The 21,459-nt window shown below is 41.5% G+C and overlaps 1 protein-coding gene across 4 annotated transcripts in view; it reads right to left on the bottom strand.

Moving 5' to 3' along the window:
- birc6 (baculoviral IAP repeat containing 6) overlaps positions 1-21,219 on the bottom strand; it is a 132,706-nt gene extending 111,487 nt beyond the window's left edge. For all 4 annotated transcript variants that reach the window (XM_026190469.2, XM_080288211.1, XM_026190473.2 and 1 more), the window contains exons 1-3: positions 20,769-21,219; positions 4,507-4,688; positions 1,155-1,292 (exon numbers count right to left, since the gene is read on the bottom strand). In XM_026190469.2, the coding sequence (XP_026046254.1) occupies positions 1,155-1,292; positions 4,507-4,688; positions 20,769-20,979 (531 nt within the window). In that variant the 5' untranslated portion in view covers positions 20,980-21,219. The remainder of the gene's footprint in view (positions 1-1,154; positions 1,293-4,506; positions 4,689-20,768) is intronic.
- Positions 21,220-21,459: the final 240 nt, after the last annotated feature.

Here is a 21,459-nt window from a genome sequence, read left to right as displayed (position 1 = left end):
GTCCCACAGGCTAACCAAGCCCGATAGGACTCCTTCTTCAGCCTGGTGGCTCCCTTCACCTCTGGTGTCCACCATTTGGTTCGGGGATTACCACCACGGCAGGCACCAACCACCTTGCGGCCGCAGCTCAATGCAGCAGCTTCGGCAATGGAGACGCTGAACATGGTCCATTCGGACTCAATGTCCCCAGTCTCCCTCGGAATGCTGTTGAAGCTCTGCCGGAGGTGTGCGTTGAAGATCTCGCGGACTGGGGCCTCTGCTAGACGTTCCCAGCACACTGCATATGTATGCGACTTAATTTCTTAATGGTGCGACAAAAAAAATAAAATAAAAAAAATTATAGGTTGCACCGACCAGCAGTTTGAGTAAAAAACAAAAACAAAAAGAGTCTCCGCAACTCATGTTTTTGTTGTTGACCACACAATTACACCCATATCATGGTCTAAACCAATCATTGATAGTCAGGGGTGGGACCTCTCTGATTGGCCGTTGTCCAGATACTCCTGTAGCCTTTTGTGTGCATGTTTTAAAGTGCTGGCGGATAGATAGAGAGAGATCAGTAACTTGAATAAGTAATATGGATTCATCACTTTATTCCTGAATAAATTTTTAAATATAAATGTACTTTGCCAGAAATGCCAGAATCTCAGGTTAAAGTTCACAAAACTATTTCAACAACAACCAAACAACTAAAACAGTAAATGAGAGCAGGTAAACGGATTCCACACAAAGACATAAACGTAAACCGTGGACCCACCGACGTATCAGAATTAGTGAGATGTCGGCTTTCTCACCAGTTGGCACGTCCACAGACACGCCAGGGCTGAAAGCCGACAGCTTCTGATGCGTCGGCGGGTCCACGCTTTGTGTTTACATCTTTTTTTTGTTCTAGATTCTGAAACTGCAGGTTTTGTCTCTCTCTAACCAAAATTGACTGAACCAACAGTCAAAGAACATCAAAACTATGCTTCACATTTGATAAACGCTGTCATGAATTCCCTCATACTTTTGCTGTTTTGCTTCCACCACGATAAAATCACATTTCCTGCACATCTCTCAGTATACTTCAAGAACAGTTTCCGAACAGTAATTCCAGTACAGAAGCTCAGAGACATACAGTTAGAAAACAAAAGGTTTTTTTAAATTAAACTCACCTTCGCCACTTTGTGATTAGCTGCTGTCTCATGTGAGGTATTCTTCAGGCCTTCTTTCAGCTGGGTGATAAAAAGTTCGTAACCCTCAGTGTTTGACACATCAATCTTTTCCTGGCAGGCTGACAGTATCTGCTGGGCCTGAACAGACACAAACACATATTAGATTTAACACTTACATATTCAGTAAAAAAAAAAGCTACAACCTCAGTTTGAGGACATTTGTATTGTCTCTGCAGTCCTGTGTTTTAAGCTTTGTGATGCAAAACTAGAACAATTCACTATACTGTCATCTGCTTTGTGGCTGTGGCTCCACTTAGTTACGATGATCTGGGGTCACCGTATTGCTGCTTGTGGTTTGTTACCCTTTTGCTGAATTAGGCATTAGTTCTCCCACTATAATTAATGGATTCCTAGGTTGTTCCTGCCATTTGATGCCATAATGTGGACTGAGTCATAATTACAAACTGCATATCAAACCATTACACAAACCAACCTATTACCCTACAATTTATGAAAGATAAAAACTGTCAATTTTTTTTTTTTTAAAGACAAACAAACAATTATATCTAAATTGTGACAAACAGATCCAAGAGTTTCTTACAGATTTGGATCATGTGCACATGTATTACACTTTCTTAAATTAAATATTCTGTGTACTACTGGGTGGATAGTGTAGCAGTTCATTCACGTGAACTTTTCACACAAAAGTGTGAGACCAAAAGAACACACAAACCCCACATCAGGCTATCATATTGCTAGTGTACTCCCGAACAGTGTAAGTGGGTTTGCTAGGTTCATCACTGGACAGTGAGCGCAAAGGTCCATGTGGACATCCTTGTGCCAGCCACTTGGGACTGTGCGGACTCATGCACAGAGAATTCACATTACACTGCACTAACTACACGTGTCCAGCCAGCAGCCTTCAAGCGGACTTTTAGAAGTACAAGGGCAATCCCAAAATAAGGTGTCCTATTGTTTTAGAAATACAAATAACCGTTTATTTTCTAGAATATTTACATCATTTTAAAGCTTGAAGACTTATTTTCCTACATAATCGCCATTTCGGTCAATGCATTTTTGTAGACACTGTGGCAGTTTTACAATGCCCATGTCATAGTTGCTCGCCGACGCTGCAGAATCGCCTTTCGGACAAATGTTCTTTCAACTTTGGGAACAGGTCGTAGTCACTGTGTGCAAAGTCCAGACTGTAGGTTGGGTGGGTGATGAAGTTCCAACCAAACTAATGCAGGTGAGCGACAGTTTGACGGGCGATGTGTGGACGCGCAGTGTCGTGGAGAATGCTTACGCCCTTGCTCAGCATTCTCTTCTCCGGTTCTGAAATGCCTTTCTGAGTTCTTCCAGTGTTTCACAGTACCTGTCAGCATTTATTGTGGTCCCAACAGGTAGAAAGTCAACCAACAATACCCCCTTTTGGTCCAAAAACACAGTTGCGCACTGTGCGTAAGCATTCTTCACGACACTGCACACGTCCCCCATTAAACTGCCGCTCTCCTGCAAAACTTTGGTTGGAACTTCATCACCCACCAACCCTACAGTAAAGTGAAATCTTTAACAACTTTATTTGCTGTAATTATGCTAACAGCTAAAATTATATCTGTATAACAGAGTATTTCATTTCAGGACTTTCAAGATTTAATTTCTCTTTCTGCCGCCTTATCCTGTGGTGTTTCATAGGATCAGATTTGGGACCTGTAACATTTACCTTGTTAATGTTGCCTCTTGGACAGATAATCATCAATATGAAAAACGCATGTTACGATTTTTATGCAGATGATATCCAGCTGCCCTGTTCTTTCTGACCTAACAAACTTTCTGATCCACAAACCTGTCTGACTGCTATCAAGTCTGGGTTAAATGCTCCTTTTCCTTATGTAAATTATGACAAAACAGAGACTCTTATCATCCGAAGTGTCAAAGAAAGCTCCTCCTCTAAAACTAGCTTGCATGTTCTATTCCTGTAGTGTTTTCCTGGAATGTCATGTCAGAAACCGATTAATTCCTAAATTTTTCCCTCTAAGGAACACTGCTAAGTAAAAACATGTTAATCACCCCAGTATATCTCAGAGCTTATATGAACCAGCTCTTCTAACCAGTCTCTTCGGTCTTCACATTTGAGATTATGGTTGATACCTCATAGTCATTTTAAAAAGTTTTTACACAGAGGTCTTTAGCAAGTGGGTCCAAAACTCTGGAATCAGTATTCCTCATTCCTTGTTTGACTTATTCTGAGGCAACCTCTAAAAATACCTCTTCCTATTCAGAAAAGCATTAGGCCAATTATGTGTATGACCTTGTGTTGTTCATGGGTCTGTTTTAGTGTTTGCATCTTGGTGTAAGGCACTCTGTGATCTTAATTGTGAAAGGTGTGTTAAAAATAAACCTCACTTATATACTGAAGTATGGCTACAGGTGTATGGACATCCCAAGGACATTACAAATTAAACCAACAGGCTTGAAAGATTTGTCTTTACATGTAATTAACAGAGTTTATGGACATTGACCTTTGTAAATTAAATTACAATCTGCATCCATAGTAACAATTAAGGTGATTTGGTGTGAAAAAGATGTCAAGGCTCAAAGTTTAAAATTGTATTGCATTTCCAAAAGTTGCTTGACAGCATTTAATGAGTGCATTTCTATAACTTTATTGGATCATATTCACTGAGAAATATTCCAATAATATCCAACATGATCACAGTTATGATTGGAATGTTCTTTGCAGCATGGCCAATCACAACAGGAAGAATAACCATTTTATTTATTTTTTAAAGTGATTGTTTCAGTGCAAGGGAAGAGGCTGACAACTTGACAGATGCCTTACTTTCCACAGTTACAGAATCACAGGCAATACATGTTATTCTGAGCTGATAATAAATCTGTCCAGTCCTGATTAGTTATAAAACTGATCAATATAAATGGTAAATATAAGAAATGGGTAACAAAATAATACCCAAGTGTGATTTCAGGGTTTTTTTAAAATGTAAAACTTCTGCAAACATTATCCGATGTGAGCTTCATTACGCACTCTGTGAATGAGGAAATGAAAGAGTCAGACAAGTGCTTCAAATGCAGCAGGAGGGGAGGAGTCAGACAAAAACTCAATTGAAGAAAAAAAACAAACAAAAAAAAAAAACTCTCATCGAGCAAGTAAGGTTAGAGTCTGCAACCATGGTAACTGAGCCATTACAGTTACAGAAATTGGTTAGTTTCTGTAACAGAAAACCCAAAGTTTAATCTCAGGCTTAAGCTACTCAGTTTCCACCTAACTTTCTGAAACAGAGACCAGATGTCCATGTACACAGTGAATTGAAGGGCAAATATGTTCTCTCACCTCTGTGACCGGTAGCTCTAGCTGAACCATATCCTCAGGTTTTGCCACTGGTGGCTGGAGGGCTGTGTCCAGGAGCAGGATGCCATTCAGGTCCTTCCTGCATCCAACTGCATAGTCGTCCACGAAGAGCACCTTGTCCACTGCGGGAAAGTACTGACACCTGACACGGCCACCAGGTTTAGCTAGGACAGAGACAGAGGACACACACCACATAATGTGAATGTCTGAAGGCTGTTTATATGTCACTAATGCATTATATGCAAAACATGCTGGAACCAACTTACGTGTCCATTAAAATCAATGCAGTTGATATTTTATTGCCATTCACTGTTGGTAGCAAGCAATTTATCAGATGCAAGAAGAATGGTAAATTTCCACAAACTGATTACTTCAGAGTTTCATCAACAGGGTTGTGAATCTGCAGGTGCTCCTTCAAAATGCAAATCAGAGCTCCTCAAGCAAAATTTCTGCTTCTGCAAACTTTTTCATCAATGTATACATTTCTGTTCAGACAAGGGGCTAAAGAGAGGTTTTCAGTCACTGCACATGAGCTTTTGTGCTGTCCTCCAAAACCCTAACTGCAAATCACTGGACGTGATTAGGGACAGCTGGAACAAGGAAGGGAAAAGCACAAAAAATGTCTACTGCAGTGGACAATTATTGTTTTTAAACAGTTGGATCCACTTGAGCACTTTTTATGTTATAGTTTCACTGTTCTCCATCTGGATGACAGACCAACAACAGTACAAGCAAAACTGTCCCACACAGTGGTTGTACCACATATTGTCTCCATCAACAAAAATAGAGATCACTGCAGGCAGATTGGCCATTCCAATACTTCTGCTTCACACGGCGACCATGACATTACCACAGCTCCATATCATTTATACCAGTACTTACGGTGTGAGTGCCGCTGCAATATTCTTTTGAACAACAATATTCTTCTTCAGACAACATCTCCACATCAGCTGAGGTATAGGAAAAAGTCAAAACTAGAAGCAAAGAATTTGGCGACCTTTTTTTCCCCCAAAGCCTCCTGTTTTTGGTCTCTGAGCTAGCCCGACGTCCCGGAGCTAGCGATTTTTTTCAGTCGGGCTACCAAAATCTCTCTCTTCCCTGCCCGTCGGGCTATTGTAGGAAGGAAAAATATATGTCAATGCTTTTGCATTCTTTCAGAAATGTAGCTGGGTAATTATGTCATTGGCATCGGTGAGCCACTGTCAATATGTGACATATTGAAATCACGTTTGAATTTGCGCTTGGTTTTTGCCTTCACTTTGCAATCGTGCGAACTGTTTATAGAGAGCGACAGCACTGATCTGTGAGTGAGTGAGTGAGTGAGTGTGTGAGTGTGAGTATATATATATATATATATATATATATATATATATATATTTATTTATTTTAGGGGTGCAACGATATTCGTATCGATATTGAATCGTTCGATACAGTGCTTTCGGTTCGGTACGCATATGTATCGAACAATACAACATTTGTAATTTATTTTATCAACTTTCCTTCTGACGATGCTGTCTGTGTGGAGCGCTCAGTGAATCTGCGTTCGACTACTCCGCCTAGGCTGCACTGTCGAGCGCAGATCCACTGAGCGCTCCACACAGACAGCATAGACAGAAGGAAGAGCGCAGGGCACCTCCCCCACCCTCATTCAGATCTGGCGTTTGGAATTATTTTGGTTTTCATGTGAAGTATGACCCTGAAGGTAAGCGAGTCATGGACTAAAGTAAAACAGTATGTTGGATGTGCCATGCAATGCTCAATTACATGGGTGGGAACTAGTATGTTAGCGCAGTTAGCTCGTTAACGTGTTGGCCGTCTAGCCCCATGCACAGGGCGATCGGCGGTAGCTCGTTAACGGAGATTTGCCGTGTTGTGGCGTTAAGGTCATTTCAACGAGATTAACCTGAAAGCACTAGTGGGAACACAACGAATATGACTGCACATTTGCGCCGACATCATCCTAGTGCAAAGACAAAAACAACAAGCATGCTACTAACTTTAGCCGAGTCATTTAGACAGCTGTTAGCACATGATTCTCCTTATGCTGCTGAGAATATAGCCCAGAAGAAGCGGATAGTATAGCTTTTATTTTGGAAAGAGCCATTTCTCTGTAATAAACTCTCTTTTCCAAAGATGAGTGATTCCTCAATCAGATACAGGGCTCGCAAAATCGCCTGCCTGACGTCCCAGGGCTAGCGATTTTTTCAGTTGGGGTACCAAAATCTATCTCTGCCCTGCCCGTCGGGCTATTGTAGGAAAAATGTCAATGCTTTTGCATTCTTTCAGAAATGTAGCTGGGTAATTATGTCATTGGCATCGGTGAGCCACTGTCAATATGTGACATATTGAAATCGCGTTTGAATTTGCGCTTGTTTTTTTGCTTTCACTTTGCAATCGCGCGAACTGTGTATAGAGAGCGACAGCACTGATCTGTGAGTGATGATAATTTGCGCACCAATTCCTCTGACATCGTCTTATTAATTGTTAGCTTACTATGCAAACATGACAAGTGAAATCTCCCGCAGCAAGCTTAAACATGTGAGAGGTTGATCGCGCAGAGAATCGCTGAGCTTATGTGAGTGCGTGTGTAAAAGCAGCAGGATTTATATTTGACTATGATGACCTGGATGACTGAGAACCTTCACAGACAGATATATATTTTAGTTCTGCTGAGCCAAATAAGACAGGTCAGGGTGAAGAAGTGACAGCCAAAGAAAAGCTTACCACAAAACGGAGAAGTTATGACAAATCAGACTATAAGGCAAAAAGAAAGTGCAGCTTTATGGTTTCATTCATATATATATATATATATATATATATATATATATATATATATATATATATATATATATATATATATATATATATATATATGGCCGGCATAGTGTACAGGAACATCTGTGCCGAGTATAACCTAGAAGTCCCGAGGTCAAAATGGGAGATGCCCCCAAGGGTGGTGGAGAATGACCGAGCTAAGATCCTGTGGGACTTCCAGATACAGACGGACAAAATGGTGGTGGCTAACCAACCGGACATAGTGGTGGTAGACAAACAGAAGAAGACGGCCGTAGTGATCGATGTAGCGGTTCCGAATGACAGCAATATCAGGAAGAAGGAACACGAGAAGCTGGAGAAATACCAAGGGCTCAGAGAAGAGCTTGAGAGGATGTGGAGGGTGAAGGTAACGGTGGTCCCCGTGGTAATCGGAGCACTAGGTGCGGTGACTCCCAAGCTAGGCGAATATATATATATTAGTGCTGTCAAAATTATCGCGTTAATTGTTAAGATCAACGCGAAATGTTTAATGCATTAAAAAAATTTAACGCTGATTTTGTTTTTTTATTAATTTCCTGTAATCTAAGACCTTTAAATTCATGAGCACCTCTGGAGGAGGGGGCAACAGTGTGCTATGCTGGCGTTTGGCCTGACAGAAATGATTAGAAGAAGAAGAAGAAGTGACACCATGCTACTATCTAGCTAACACTAGCTAACACACGCAAGCATGGACGAGGGCGGACTTTTGGGTGGAAAGTTTCTCTTTAAGAAGTTGCCTGATGGCTTGTTGGACAAAACGAGAGTAAGATGCACAATTTGCAACGCTGAATTCAAGTACCACAGAAGCAGTTCATCACTGGCGTATCACCTGAGAGCAAAACACCCAACTGAATCCACCTCTACGGGACCTCGCCAGTCTACGCTTCAGGAGTATGGTGCTTGTGGACGAATAACAAAAAATGTGAGAGAAAAGGTAACCAATTCCTTGGTTGTTTGGATAGCTAAAAACTGCCAACCAGTTAGCATAGTAGAAGATGATGGACTGAGAGAAGTCATTCGTGCTGCATCAGGAGATGAGTGTTACAATCTGCCCTCGAGAGGAACCATTGTGTCGAGACTGCACACTTTGTATGGGGACCAGAGGGCTCAGCAGTCCAGCAAGCTTGTGCAAGTAAGGAATGTCGCTCTCACCGGAGACCACTGGACTTCGGTGAACAACGATAATTACTTAAAATATAAAGAATAAAAAAATGTAATTGGAGCCAGGCTATTAATAAAGTAATTGAGATTAATCGCAATTAATAACAGAAAATTGTGAGATTAGTTAGTTAATTTTTTTTAATATATATATATATATATATATATATATATATATATATATATATATATATATATATATATATATATATATACATACATACACAGCCAAAGCCGCACATGTGTTTGTCTGGGAAGCAGCCAGCGGGTAATGGAGCCAGCGCGTAATGGAAGAAATGAGTGTGCAGACTAGAAAAATCAACCGAACGTGACCGAAGAGAAAACAGATGATGGTTCCAATGCCGGAGAGATTGTCGAACGGAAGAGCCATAGAAGTTCCGTAGTGTGAAGGTATTTCGGCTATTTCAAGTCTGACAAAAAACAAAGTAGCGTGCACTGTAAATTGTGCCGAAAGCAAGTCTGGAAATACAGTAAACTGGTGCATGCGTCACACTGTGCGCCACGTTATTGTTTCGGTGAAATGAATTTCTACAATACTGTTAATTCTACTCTCTGCAGTGTTTAAATGCTTACATATACACACAGTTACTGTCCCTCCACACATACAGTGGGGCAAAAAGTATTTAGTCAGCCACCGATTGTGCAAGTTCCCCCACTTAAAATGATGACAGAGGTCAGTAATTTGCACCAGAGGTACACTTCAACTGTGAGAGACAGAATGTGAAAAAAAAAATCCATGAATTCACATGGTAGGATTTGTAAAGAATTTATTCGTAAATCAGGGTGGAAAATAAGTATTTGGTCACCTCAAACAAGGAAAATCTCTGGCTCTCACAGACCTGTAACGTCTTCTGTAAGAAGCTTTTCTGTCCCCCACTCGTTACCTGTATGAATGGCACCTGTTTGAACTCATCATCTGTATAAAAGACACCTGTCCACAGCCTCAAACAGTCAGACTCCAAACGCCGCCATGGCCAACACCAAAGAGCTTTCGAAGGACACCAGGAAAAGTATTGTAGACCTGCACCAGACTGGGAAGAGTGAATCTACAATAGGCAAGCAGCTTGGTGTGAAAAAATCAACTGTGGGAGCAATCATCAGAAAATGGAAGACATACAAGACCACTGATAATCTCCCTCGATCTGGGGCTCCACGCAAGATCTCATCCCGTGGGGTCAAAATGATCATGAGAACGGTGAGCAAAGATCCCAGAACCACACGGGGGGACCTGGTGAATGACCTGCAGAAAGCTGGGACCAAAGTAACAAAGGTCACCATCAGTAACACACTACAACGGCAGGGAATCAAATCCCGCAGTGCCAGACGTGTTCCGCTGCTGAAGCCAGTGCATGTCCAGGCCCGTCTGAAGTTTGCCAGAGAGCACATGGATGATACAGCAGAGGATTGGGAGAATGTCATGTGGTCAGATGAAACCAAAGTAGAACTTTTTGGTATAAACTCAACTCGTCGTGTTTGGAGGAAGAAGAATACTGAGTTGCATCCCAAGAACACCATACCTACTGTGAAGCATGGGGGTGGAAACATCATGCTATGGGGCTGTTTTTCTGCCAAGGGGACAGGATGACTGATCCGTGTTAAGGACAGAATGAATGGGGCCATGTATCGTGAGATTTTGAGCCAAAACCTCCTTCCATCAGTGAGAACTTTGAAGATGAAACGAGGCTGGGTCTTCCAACATGACAATGATCCAAAACACACCGCCCGGGCAACAAAGGAGTGGCTCTGTAAGAAGCATTTGAAAGTCCTGGAGTGGCCTAGCCAGTCTCCAGACCTCAACCCCATAGAAAATCAGTGGCGGGAGTTGAAAGTCCGTGTTGCTCGCCGACAGCCCCAAAACATCACTGCTCTCGAGAAGATCTGCATGGAGGAATGGGCCAAAATACCAGCTACTGTGTGTGCAAACCTGGTAAAGACCTATAGTAAACGTTTGACCTCTGTTATTGCCAACAAAGGTTATGTTACAAAGTATTGAGTTGTATTTTTGTTATTGACCAAATACTTATTTTCCACCCTGATTTACGAATAAATTCTTTACAAATCCTACCATGTGGATTCATGGATTTTTTTTTCCACATTCTGTCTCTCACAGTTGAAGTGTACCTCTGGTGCAAATTACTGACCTCTGTCATCATTTTAGGTGGGGGAACTTGCACAATCGGTGGTTGACTAAATACTTTTTTTCCTCACTGTACGACTCTGTTCTGCTTCTGTGCCCCAGCTTTGTTTACTTTTTCCCACCGAGGCTTCTAGACTTCTGATTGGCCAACATTTCTGCACGGTTAGGAATTTAGCGCCACCTGCTGCTTTGGCATGTTCATAGCAGCGTTTTCCTTCATTTCTGCCTTTATGTGTGGACGGGATTATTTTTTTAAAACGGAAACGGAAAATCTCCGTTTTCAAAAATACCCGTGTACGTGTGGACGTAGCCTCAGTCTCTGACTGGAAGCGCTAATTCGTCATTCGGCTTTTGTCAGACTAAAGTAACTGTTAAAACTGTTTGAAAAGCTAAGCTATACAACAAGGAGAGATTGAGAATTTCCTTTTAGTTCTCAGTTTATTTGATATTGACAAAAGTTAGTCAGTTTTGTCTGTTCTTCTGTAAAACGAACTAAGATATATTTTTAGAATTAATATTTTGTTTCTAAGTGGAATTGACAATTTAGTCTGTTTCATTTGTTCTATTTTGAAACTTAAACGCTTTAGTGGCTGCCTTTTGTGTAGTTTGCAATATTTGCCTTTATTTATCTGAAAAAGTCTCATGTTCCTTAAGTACATCTACCCTGTTGAACTTATTATGGGAAATAAATATTTAAATAAAAACAAGCTGCTGATTATTTCACATTTTACTTGTGAGCAACGGCACATTTAAATCTTACAAATATAGTTATTTGGCTTATATCGTGATAGATATCATTATCGCCTGAAATGAAAAAAACATATCGTGATATGAAAAAAATCTCATATCGCCCAGCTCTAGGTGTGCAATACTCAGAGACATGGCCAAGGTAAGAAAGGCTGAAAGACGACCACCACTGAACAAGACACACAAGCTGAAACGTCAAGACTGGGCCAAGAAATATCTCAAGACTGGTTTTTCTAAGGTTTTATGGACTGATGAAATGAGAGCGAGTCTTGATGGGCCAGATGGATGGGCCCGTGGCTGGATTGGTAAAGGGCAGAGAGCTCCAGTCCGACTCAGACGCCAACAAGGTGGAGGTGGAGTACTGGTTTGGGCTGGTATCATCAAAGATGAGCTTGTGGGGCCTTTTCGGGTTGAGGATGGAGTCAAGCTCAACTCCCAGTCCTACTGCCAGTTTCTGGAAGACACCTTCTTCAAGCAGTGGTACAGGAAGAAGTCTGCATCCTTCAAGAAAAACATGATTTTCATGCAGGACAATGCTCCATCACACGCGTCCAAGTACTCCACAGCGTGGCTGGCAAGAAAGGGTATAAAAGAAGAAAACCTAATGACATGGCCACCTTGGTCACCTGATCTGGACCCCATTGAGAACCTGTGGTCCATCATCAAATGTGAGATTTACAAGGAGGGAAAACAGTACACCTCTCTGAACAGTGTCTGGGAGGCTGTGGTTGCTGCTGCACGCAATGTTGATGGTGAACAGATCAAAACACTGACAGAATCCATGGATGGCAGGCTTTTGAGTGCACTCCACGAGCGTCTGGCAGCACAAATGAACCAGCTGCTAGTTAACGAGAGACACCCAGAATGGCTAACCGAAGGTCGAACGGTCCTGATCCCCAAGGACCCCAAGAAGGGACCTGTCCCCTCCAACTACCGACCAATAACCTGCCTCAGTACTACATGGAAGCTCCTGTCAGGCATCATATCGGTTAAGATGAACAGGCACATGGGTCATCACACTCAAAAACTTAAATCACATTTTCTCATCTTCTTTCAGTCTCTGTAAGCTAAAAGTCAACATTGGCTTAATCTCATGTGAGCGGGGCACAGAAAGGGATTGGCAAGAATACCAGAGGCGCAAAACACCAGCTACTGGTAGACAGAACAGTCAGCCGAGACTGCAAGACCAGACTGACCAACCTGTGCACTGCCTGGATTGATTACAAGAAGGCCTATGACTCAATGCCCCACAGCTGGATACTGGAATGCTTAGAATTGTACAAGATCAACAGGACCCTAAGAGCCTTCATCAGGAACTCAATGGGGATGTGGTGTACAACACTAGAGGCCAACTCCAAGCCCATAGCACAAATCACCATCAAGTGCGGGATCTACCAAGGAGATGCTCTGTCCCCACTGCTGTTCTGCATAGGTCTGAACCCCCTCAGTGAGATCATTAACAAGACTGGCTACGGATACCGACTACGGAACGGAGCAGTTGTCAGCCACCTCCTGTACATGGATGACATCAAGCTGTATGCCAAGAGTGAACGAGACATCGATTCACTGATCCACACTACCAGGCTATACAGCAATGACATTGGAATGTCGTTCGGACTGGAGAAGTGTAGTCGGATGGTAACAAAGAGAGGGAAGGTAGTCAGAACTGAGGGGATTGAACTACCAGAAGGCAACATTGCAGACATGGAGGACAGTTACAAGTACTTGGGGATCCCACAGGCGAATGGGAACCATGAAGAGGCCGCTAGAAAAGCTGCAACCACCAAGTACCTGCAGAGGGTCAGGCAAGTCCTGAGGAGTCAGCTGAATGGTAAGAACAAGATCCGGGCCATCAACACGTACGCCCTGCCCGTGATCAGGTACCCTGCTGGGGTAATAGGCTGGCCAAAGGAGGAGATAGAAGCCACTGACATAAAGACAAGAAAGCTCCTTACCATGCATGGAGGGTTTCACCCCAAGTCCAGCACCCTGAGGCTGTACGCTAAGCGGAAGGAAGGGGGCCGGGGACTGTTGAGTGTCAGCACCACAGTCCAGGATGAGACAACGAACATCCAAGAATACATTGGGAAGATGGCCCCAACTGACCGAGTGCTCAGTGAATACCTCAGGCAGCAGAAACCCAAGAAAGAGGAGGGAGACGAGGAACCATCATGGAAGGACAGGCCCCTGCACGGTATGTACCACCGGCAGATAGAGGAGGTGGCTGATATCCAGAAATCCTACCAGTGGCTGGACAAAGCTGGACTGAAAGACAGCACAGAGGCACTAATCATGGCAGCACAAGAACAAGCTCTGAGCACAAGATCCATAGAGGCTGGGGTCTATCACACCAGGCAAGACCCCAGGTGCAGGCTGTGTAAAGATGCCCCAGAGACAATCCAGCACATAACAGCAGGGTGCAAGATGCTAGCAGGCAAGGCATACATGGAACGCCATAACCAAGTGGCCGGCATAGTGTACAGGAACATCTGTGCCGAGTATAACCTGGAAGTCCCGAGGTCAAAATGGGAGATGCCCCCAAGGGTGGTGGAGAATGACCGAGCTAAGATCCTGTGGGACTTCCAGATACAGACGGACAAAATGGTGGTGGCTAACCAACCGGACATAGTGGTGGTAGACAAACAGAAGAAGACGGCCGTAGTGATCGATGTAGCGGTTCCGAATGACAGCAATATCCGGAAGAAGGAACACGAGAAGCTGGAGAAATACCAAGGGCTCAGAGAAGAGCTCGAGAGGATGTGGAGGGTGAAGGTAACGGTGGTCCCCGTGGTAATCGGAGCACTAGGTGCGGTGACTCCCAAGCTAGGCAAGTGGCTCCAGCAGATCCCGGGAACAACATCGGAGATCTCTGTCCAGAAGCGTGCAGTCCTGGGAACAGCTAAGATACTGCGCAGGACCCTCAAGCTCCCAGGCCTCTGGTAGAGGACCCGAGCATGCATGCATATATATATATATATATATATATATATATATATATATATATATATATATATATATATATATATATATATATATATATACACACACACGCGCGCATCAGCGTTAACGTGGCTTAAAAAGTTTAATCACGATGACCACGTTTAACTCTCTCAACCCACCTGATTTTGACTCAATCTGCGCACCAGATGTGATGACGGCGTGTTAACGCTGGAAGCGCTAAAAATAAAAAAAAAAACAAGTCACCAATTTGGGATTTCTTTGGCTTTAAACTAGATGAAAGAGGTAAACCAAAGGATGTAACTAAAGCGGTGTGTCACTTGTGCAGACATATAGTGCGAGCAAAATACTCAAACACGGCTAAATTCCACGACTATCACCAGCTTTTGCAGCTCCATTAACAAGCACTTGGGCGCACTCTGAGGAGGGTGCATTTCGTTCACAGATGAAAGAGGGTGCTGCTAAAACAGCGCTATTTTTTTTTTCTGTTGCCTGTTTCTATTAGCTCCATCATTATTAACAAACTTACTCATGGGCAAATAAATAAATAAACCACCCTTGTAAAAGGTGATTGGTCGATATAATTGTCCAATCGCCCAACCCTAATTCTTAGCAAACATGAACTTTCCAGGGGGGGAAAAAAAAAATTCCATCATGTGTGCAAGTGCCTTAAAAACAATTTCAAAAAAAGCATTTAAGTTTAGGATAGAGCTGGGCGATATAAGATTTTTTCATATCACGATATGTTTTTTTCATTTCAGGCGATAACGATATCTATCACGATATAAGCCAAATAACTATATTTGTAAGATTTAAATTTGCCGTTGATCACAAGTAAAATGTGAAATAATCAGCAGCTTGTTTTTATTTAAATATTTATTTCCCATAATAAGTTCAACAGGGTAGATGTACTTAAGGAACATGAGACTTTTTCAGATAAATAAAGGCAAATATTGCAAACTACACAAAAGGCAGCCGCTAAAGCGTTTAAGTTTCAAAATAGAACAAACAAAACAGACTACTAAATTGTCAATTCCACTTAGAAACAAAATATTAATTCTAAAAATAAATCTTAGTTTGTTTTACAGAAGAACAGACAAAACTGACTAACTTTTGTCAATATCAAATAAACTGAGAACTAAAAGGAAATTCTCAATCTCTCCTTGTTGTATAGCTTAGCTTTTCAAACAGTTTTAACAGTTACTTTAGTCTGACAAAAGCCGAATGACGAATTAGCGCTTCCAGTCAGAGACTGAGGCTACGTCCACACGTACACGGGTATTTTTGAAAACGAAGATTTTCCCTTTTAAAAAATAATCCTAGGTTCCTAGGTCCACGGTTAGGAATCGCCAATCAGAAGTCTAGAAGCCTCGGTGGGAAAAAGTAAACTAAGCTGGGGCACAGAAGCAGAACAGAGTCGTATGTGTGGAGGGACAGTAACTGTGTGTATATGTAAGCATTTAAACACTGCAGAGAGTAGAATTAATAGTAACAGTATTGTAGAAATTCATTTCACCGAAACAATAACGTGGCGCACAGTGTGACGTCAAAAAAATGCGCACACCTTTGACGCTGCGTTTTCTCCGTTTTTCTAGTCCACACGTAAATGCAAAAACGGAGTTTTCAAAAATATCCACCCTGGTGGGAGTTTTTAAAAATCTTCGTTTTCAGTGACCAAAAACGCCGTTTACGTGTGGACGAAAGGTGCAAACGCATAGAAAAATCTGCGTTTTCAAAAATACCCGGGTACGTGTGGACGTAGCCTGAGCATGCACCAGTTTATTGTATTTCCAGACTTGCTTTCGGCACAATTTACAGTGAACGCTACTCTGTTTTTTGTCAGACTTGAAATAGCCGAAATACCTTCACACTACGGAACTTCTATGGCTCTTCCGTTCGACAATCTCTCCGGCATTGGAACCATCATCTGTTTTCTCTTCGGTCACGCTCGGTTGATTTTTCTAGTCGGCACACTCATTTCCTCCATTACCCGGGCGGTACGGTGGCTGGCTGCTTCCCAAACAAATACACATGTGCAGCTTGGCACTTGTGCTGTACGTAACAAGTCACGTGACATAACGCTGCGGCTGTGATTGGTTCGGCTCTGCACTACTTAATTTGGTTTGGCTGTTCTTTTTTTTTTTTTTTTTTTCTTAAGAGGACAAGAGCGGCGAGGTCTATCGCAATAGTTTAATTTTTCTATCGAGAAAAAGTTATATCGCGATACATATCGTTATCATTCTATCGCCCAGCTCTAGTTTAGGAGTTGAGATTTTTCATGTCCTTGAGTCTGTAGACATAAATTTCATTTTCAGACAGTGAGCACAAAGGTCTGTGAAGATGTCCACGTGCCTGCCAATTTTTTGTGACTATGAGACTTTATATATTATATATTACATTGTAGAGTATAATGAAGGTTTGAGAGACTGGGTATACTAAAGGAGTCACCTTTACGGTGATATAGGGCTGTTCTATATAGGGTTCTATATAGAACCACTCTATGGTTCTCTATAGGGCTGACCTTTCACAATAAAGTTGAAGATCCTGTTGAGATTTTTCAAAATAAACCAAATCGCAGAGTGTTTTCAGATGAGAAGCTAAAAAGAGCCATCAGCTGCTAAGAAAAAAAAAACAAAACCTTAGGACAGGCTTTCCCCTGCACCACGGGGGTAATAAATACTCACAAAGAAAATTGCCTCCGTTTCAACTTATGTAACACTCGATTCTAGGTACACGACGTCCAGCTGAAAAAACTTTGCACAAGTCGAGTTCAAAGAGATTCACAGAATTTACAGAAAATGTAAAATTTTTGTGATAAATATCGTTGTCGGGACGAAAAATGTCTTATATCAGGATATGAGATTTTGGTGATATCGCATAGCCCTACGGTGATATGATATTTACGAGAGGCAAAACAATCAGTATATGAACATTAACACAGTGATAATAAATACACGGCAGCACAGACTGCACGAAAACAAAAGGAAAAGCAGTGCTTTGATTTTTCTAACCTAAAAAAACAAAAACAGAACAAAAAAAAGTTCAGATAGTGAAAAATACATAATACATACAAATAAGCTCTGATATCAAACCACTTGATTTCTCTCATGTTTTACATCTCAATTACTCTTTATACACAGATCAACTTTTTTTTGTCCGAGTATAATACTCATTGACTGTTGTGTTTGCTCTTCTTTAAGGTAAGATAAGGTAGAAAGGTAGGAAGTAAAAAAAACTGGAAAAAACAGACAGGCATCTTCTTAAAGTTCTGACTTTAATCTTTAAAAATCTGTGGTATGAACTGAAGACCAAGGTCCATGTCAGACGACATTAAATCTGCAGGGGTTTGAGAGACTTGTCTGGGAAGTTGAGTTTGGGTTGTTAAAAAACGTGTGAGACATATTGAAAATCACAACAAACAACTGCAGGATGATAACCAGCAAAAGGGTTATGCAACTGACTATTACCAATGGGGGCTAAAAATTTTAATCGTAGTAATTTTTTGGTTTAAGTCTGACATTTACAAGAGAGACTATGTGTAGTAATAATGTTTATATGTTTACATCAAATCTGATCTATAATTTTATCTACTGTAATAATTTTGACCTTCAGTAATCATTAAAAACAACACAATCAAGATAAGACATCAAGATAAAACTATTAATGTGTTATAAATTCATAATGATGTCGAGATTCATCCCCTTTGTTATAAATCCAAAATGCTTTAGATCCTTTATTTCTGATGTTCTTCGGGGTTCTATAATATGCCTCAGATGTTTGCAAATTGCTGCTAATTGCTGGTATTTAATTCTGGCTCTGAGTTTAACCCTGATTAAGACTTAGACTTGATAGGCATTGGTCTCTTTGTAATCACTCAACATGAAGTCAAAGTGCCTCCAGTGATTTTTACCTACTTGCATCCAACAAGAACCATTGGATAATCATCAACAAAAAATTAAAAAAACTTTACTGATGCTTTTCCAGTTCCCTCATTAGCTGAGCAATACAACTTTCAGTGACCCAGCATACTAACCCTAACCCTAACCCTAACAGCTCCACGTGGTCTTTATGGTAAAGTAAGATGGAACAACTGTAAAACAATATGGATTTTTGTATCATGAGTTCAGTCACTTCCCATTTCTTAGCCACAAAACAACACACTTTATAATGCAAGCACCAAGTCATTTAGCTCTATAGAGGTTTTGCAGACATGTGATATTAACTTGTTGACCATTTTGGATGTGTAAAACTTCTGAAACAAAATGAAAAACCTGTTAAAAATTATGTAAATGGGACAAACTATAGCAACTATGAGTAAACGAGTCAGTATAGCTCATTTCTGATTAATGACAGTGATACTGAGGTGAATTGTTAGAATTTTCCACTGCTGTGCAGCTGTTAGCTCCTTTTTGCTGCTATTCATGGCTGTTAACGAAACTTCTTTGAAGACAAATGAACTCTTGTGGTGTGAGAATGTAATCAAACTGGTGATCAGAGTGGAGATAGTTTAAAAGTTTTAGGACACTAGAGTCTAATGTTAGCTGGCATGACGCTAGCTTTTAACATTATGTTGTTGTTTAGCCATCTCATGTCAGCTGTCCAGAGACGACAGCATCGCATGTCTGATCTGCTAAGGATAGCTAATTGCGACAATAACAAAATTAAATTAAATGTGTTTATGTAGAATTTCTTATGTTACAACCCTAAGTTTAGTTGAGGAGAGAGGATGAGGTGGATATGAGAAAGCAAGAGTAGTCCCGGAATAGGCAGCTGAAGAAGATGAGAAAGAAGAAAAAAAAAAAAAAACCTAGAAAGATATCACGAAAATATAAATGTAAAAATTTTAAATGGTCAAATATTGCTTGAAACTGACAATGGTGATTTCACAAGGTCAAATAATGTAAGATTGTTATACTATTAATCTGACCTTTTTCCAATTCTGTTATCTGAAACAACAGGATAGTGTTTTAGAAAAAAAAAATCTCTTTCTGTCCTTGATTTTTAATGTACCTAACCACGCAGCATGATATAGGCCTTGTGAGGAGGGGGGAACAATAATTTCTATGTTAAGTACGCATATTGGCCATACATATAACATGATTGTTACCACACATCACGTCCAATATGGTGGACCTCTATAAGATGAGGAAATCAGAGGTGAACATTATGAGCAAATACCATTTCCAAAGCCAATACTCCTTTCTGATATGATATGAGATTCCTCAGCCAAATCAACAGACCTCTATTCAGATTGCCACCAGAATTCAGTGGGTTCTTCCTTTGCCCATATCAATCCACCTTGGACTGCAAATCATAAAAGCAAGCAGGGTTTTTTGTTTGTTTGTTTACACAATATTGCAGAGTCAAAGAGACCAAGAGCACCAAAAACGTAGCTGTTGTAAGGTTCTACCTATTACCTCTTTAGACAAAGTAATAACAGGTGCCATTATAAGAAACGAATCCTAATAAACAGACATTTCAAAATATGCAAATTTTATTAAATAATAAAAGTCAGGATGAAAGACACGCAACCATTAGCAAACGGGTGCCATTAATATGTTAACAATACCAAAGCTTCCTATGGGGCACCCAAACCAACAATGGTAATGAATTTCTCTTTCACCAGTTCTGTAAAAACTCCATCTATGCACTAATGTTCAAACACCAGGTATAGGAGGAGCACGTCGTGCTCCTCCTATACCTGACTATACAATGCTTTAACATGTTCCGTCAAAAGTAACTTTCTGACAAACTCTCTAAAGCTTTATTAAGTTAACTGATGTGAACAAACACGTCCACACTGTTACACTGGCACAGTGAGTTTACTTTGAACATCACACCAGTACTTCCAAACAACTGACAGTGCACCCGGTGGGTTGTGAAGTAAAGCACCCGGGGAGCCGCTAGCTAGCCTACTGACTATCACAACAATTCAGCGAAGAACATAGTACCACATCCAAGCGGGTGATAGTAATTCTGATACTTCAGATAGCCACCGTGTAAACTGTAGTTTTAACGACACATCATACATGACCACCAATATGACAGAAACTGACCGGGAAGGTTAACCGGCTAACTGGCACTTTCCAGCTATTAGCAGACATGGGAGATATGTCAAGTTGCAGCTATAGTAAACATTAGCAAACGCAGGTGTTCAAGAAGAACTTGAACTTGTTTGATCATAAACACACCAATGTCCAAAGACGATGACCCTGGTTTAGGCAGAAAAGGCTACATAAATCCTAGTTGCCAAATACCCTGACTAGGCCATGCTAGTAAGAGCTAACATTAGCGGGCTGAGGTTACAACTCAGCCAGTGTCGTGTTTAGTGTCTGTTGACAGTCAGTGTTTGGCTTGTCAAAACTGAAACTGCTGGTGAAATGGCTTGACAGAGGACTCCGATATTTACCGTGCAATGCTGAAGCCTGAAGAATGGCCCCCGAAGTGCCGTCAATTACTTTAATACTGCCGCGGCTGGTGACGGCCAAGATAGCGTTGAGGGCCGGGTGGTAGGACAGGCTTAGCAGGCCCTCCTCGTCGCAACGCAGGCAACCGTCTCTCAGCACAATCCAGTCTGAGGAGGTGGACGAGCCCGAGCCCGGCGAGGCCGCGGCCGCCATCTTTCCTTATTTCTCCCTTCCCTTCCCTTTTAGGTTTGTAAAGATCCGATGGTAGACGTAATACTGCTAAATCTATAAGACTAAGTCCAAACTGTCACTCCTCTGCCACTGCTGACTCCTTTTGCGGCTTCTTCTCCTCCGGCCGTCACCGCAGCAGTGGCTATTCACCATCAGCGCCGACAAACTCCAGGCTGGGCTTTCTGTCAGTTACACTCTAGGTAAACGGAGCTAGCGTATCTCGGCACCACATCCCGCGATAACGCCGACACCAAACGAGAACATCGGCTGGACAAATCATTAAGAACAACAAAACAGTGGCTCCGCAACAAAAAGTACATTAAATTGGTTATATTTTGGTTCTATGCGTTAACTGAATTTTTACAGTGATCATCGGCTTCAAACACTAAACACAGATGAATTTGATATTTCAAGTGAAAAATGTAAATTAGGGCATCATGGAAAAGCACTGCCCAGAAAAAG

The sequence above is a fragment of the Astatotilapia calliptera genome, chromosome 13, assembly GCF_964374335.1.
Source record: "Astatotilapia calliptera chromosome 13, fAstCal68.1, whole genome shotgun sequence".
Lineage (NCBI taxonomy): Eukaryota > Metazoa > Chordata > Actinopteri > Cichliformes > Cichlidae > Astatotilapia > Astatotilapia calliptera.
The sequence above is the reverse complement of the archived record's forward strand: the minus strand, read 5'-3'. Positions and strand labels throughout refer to the sequence as shown.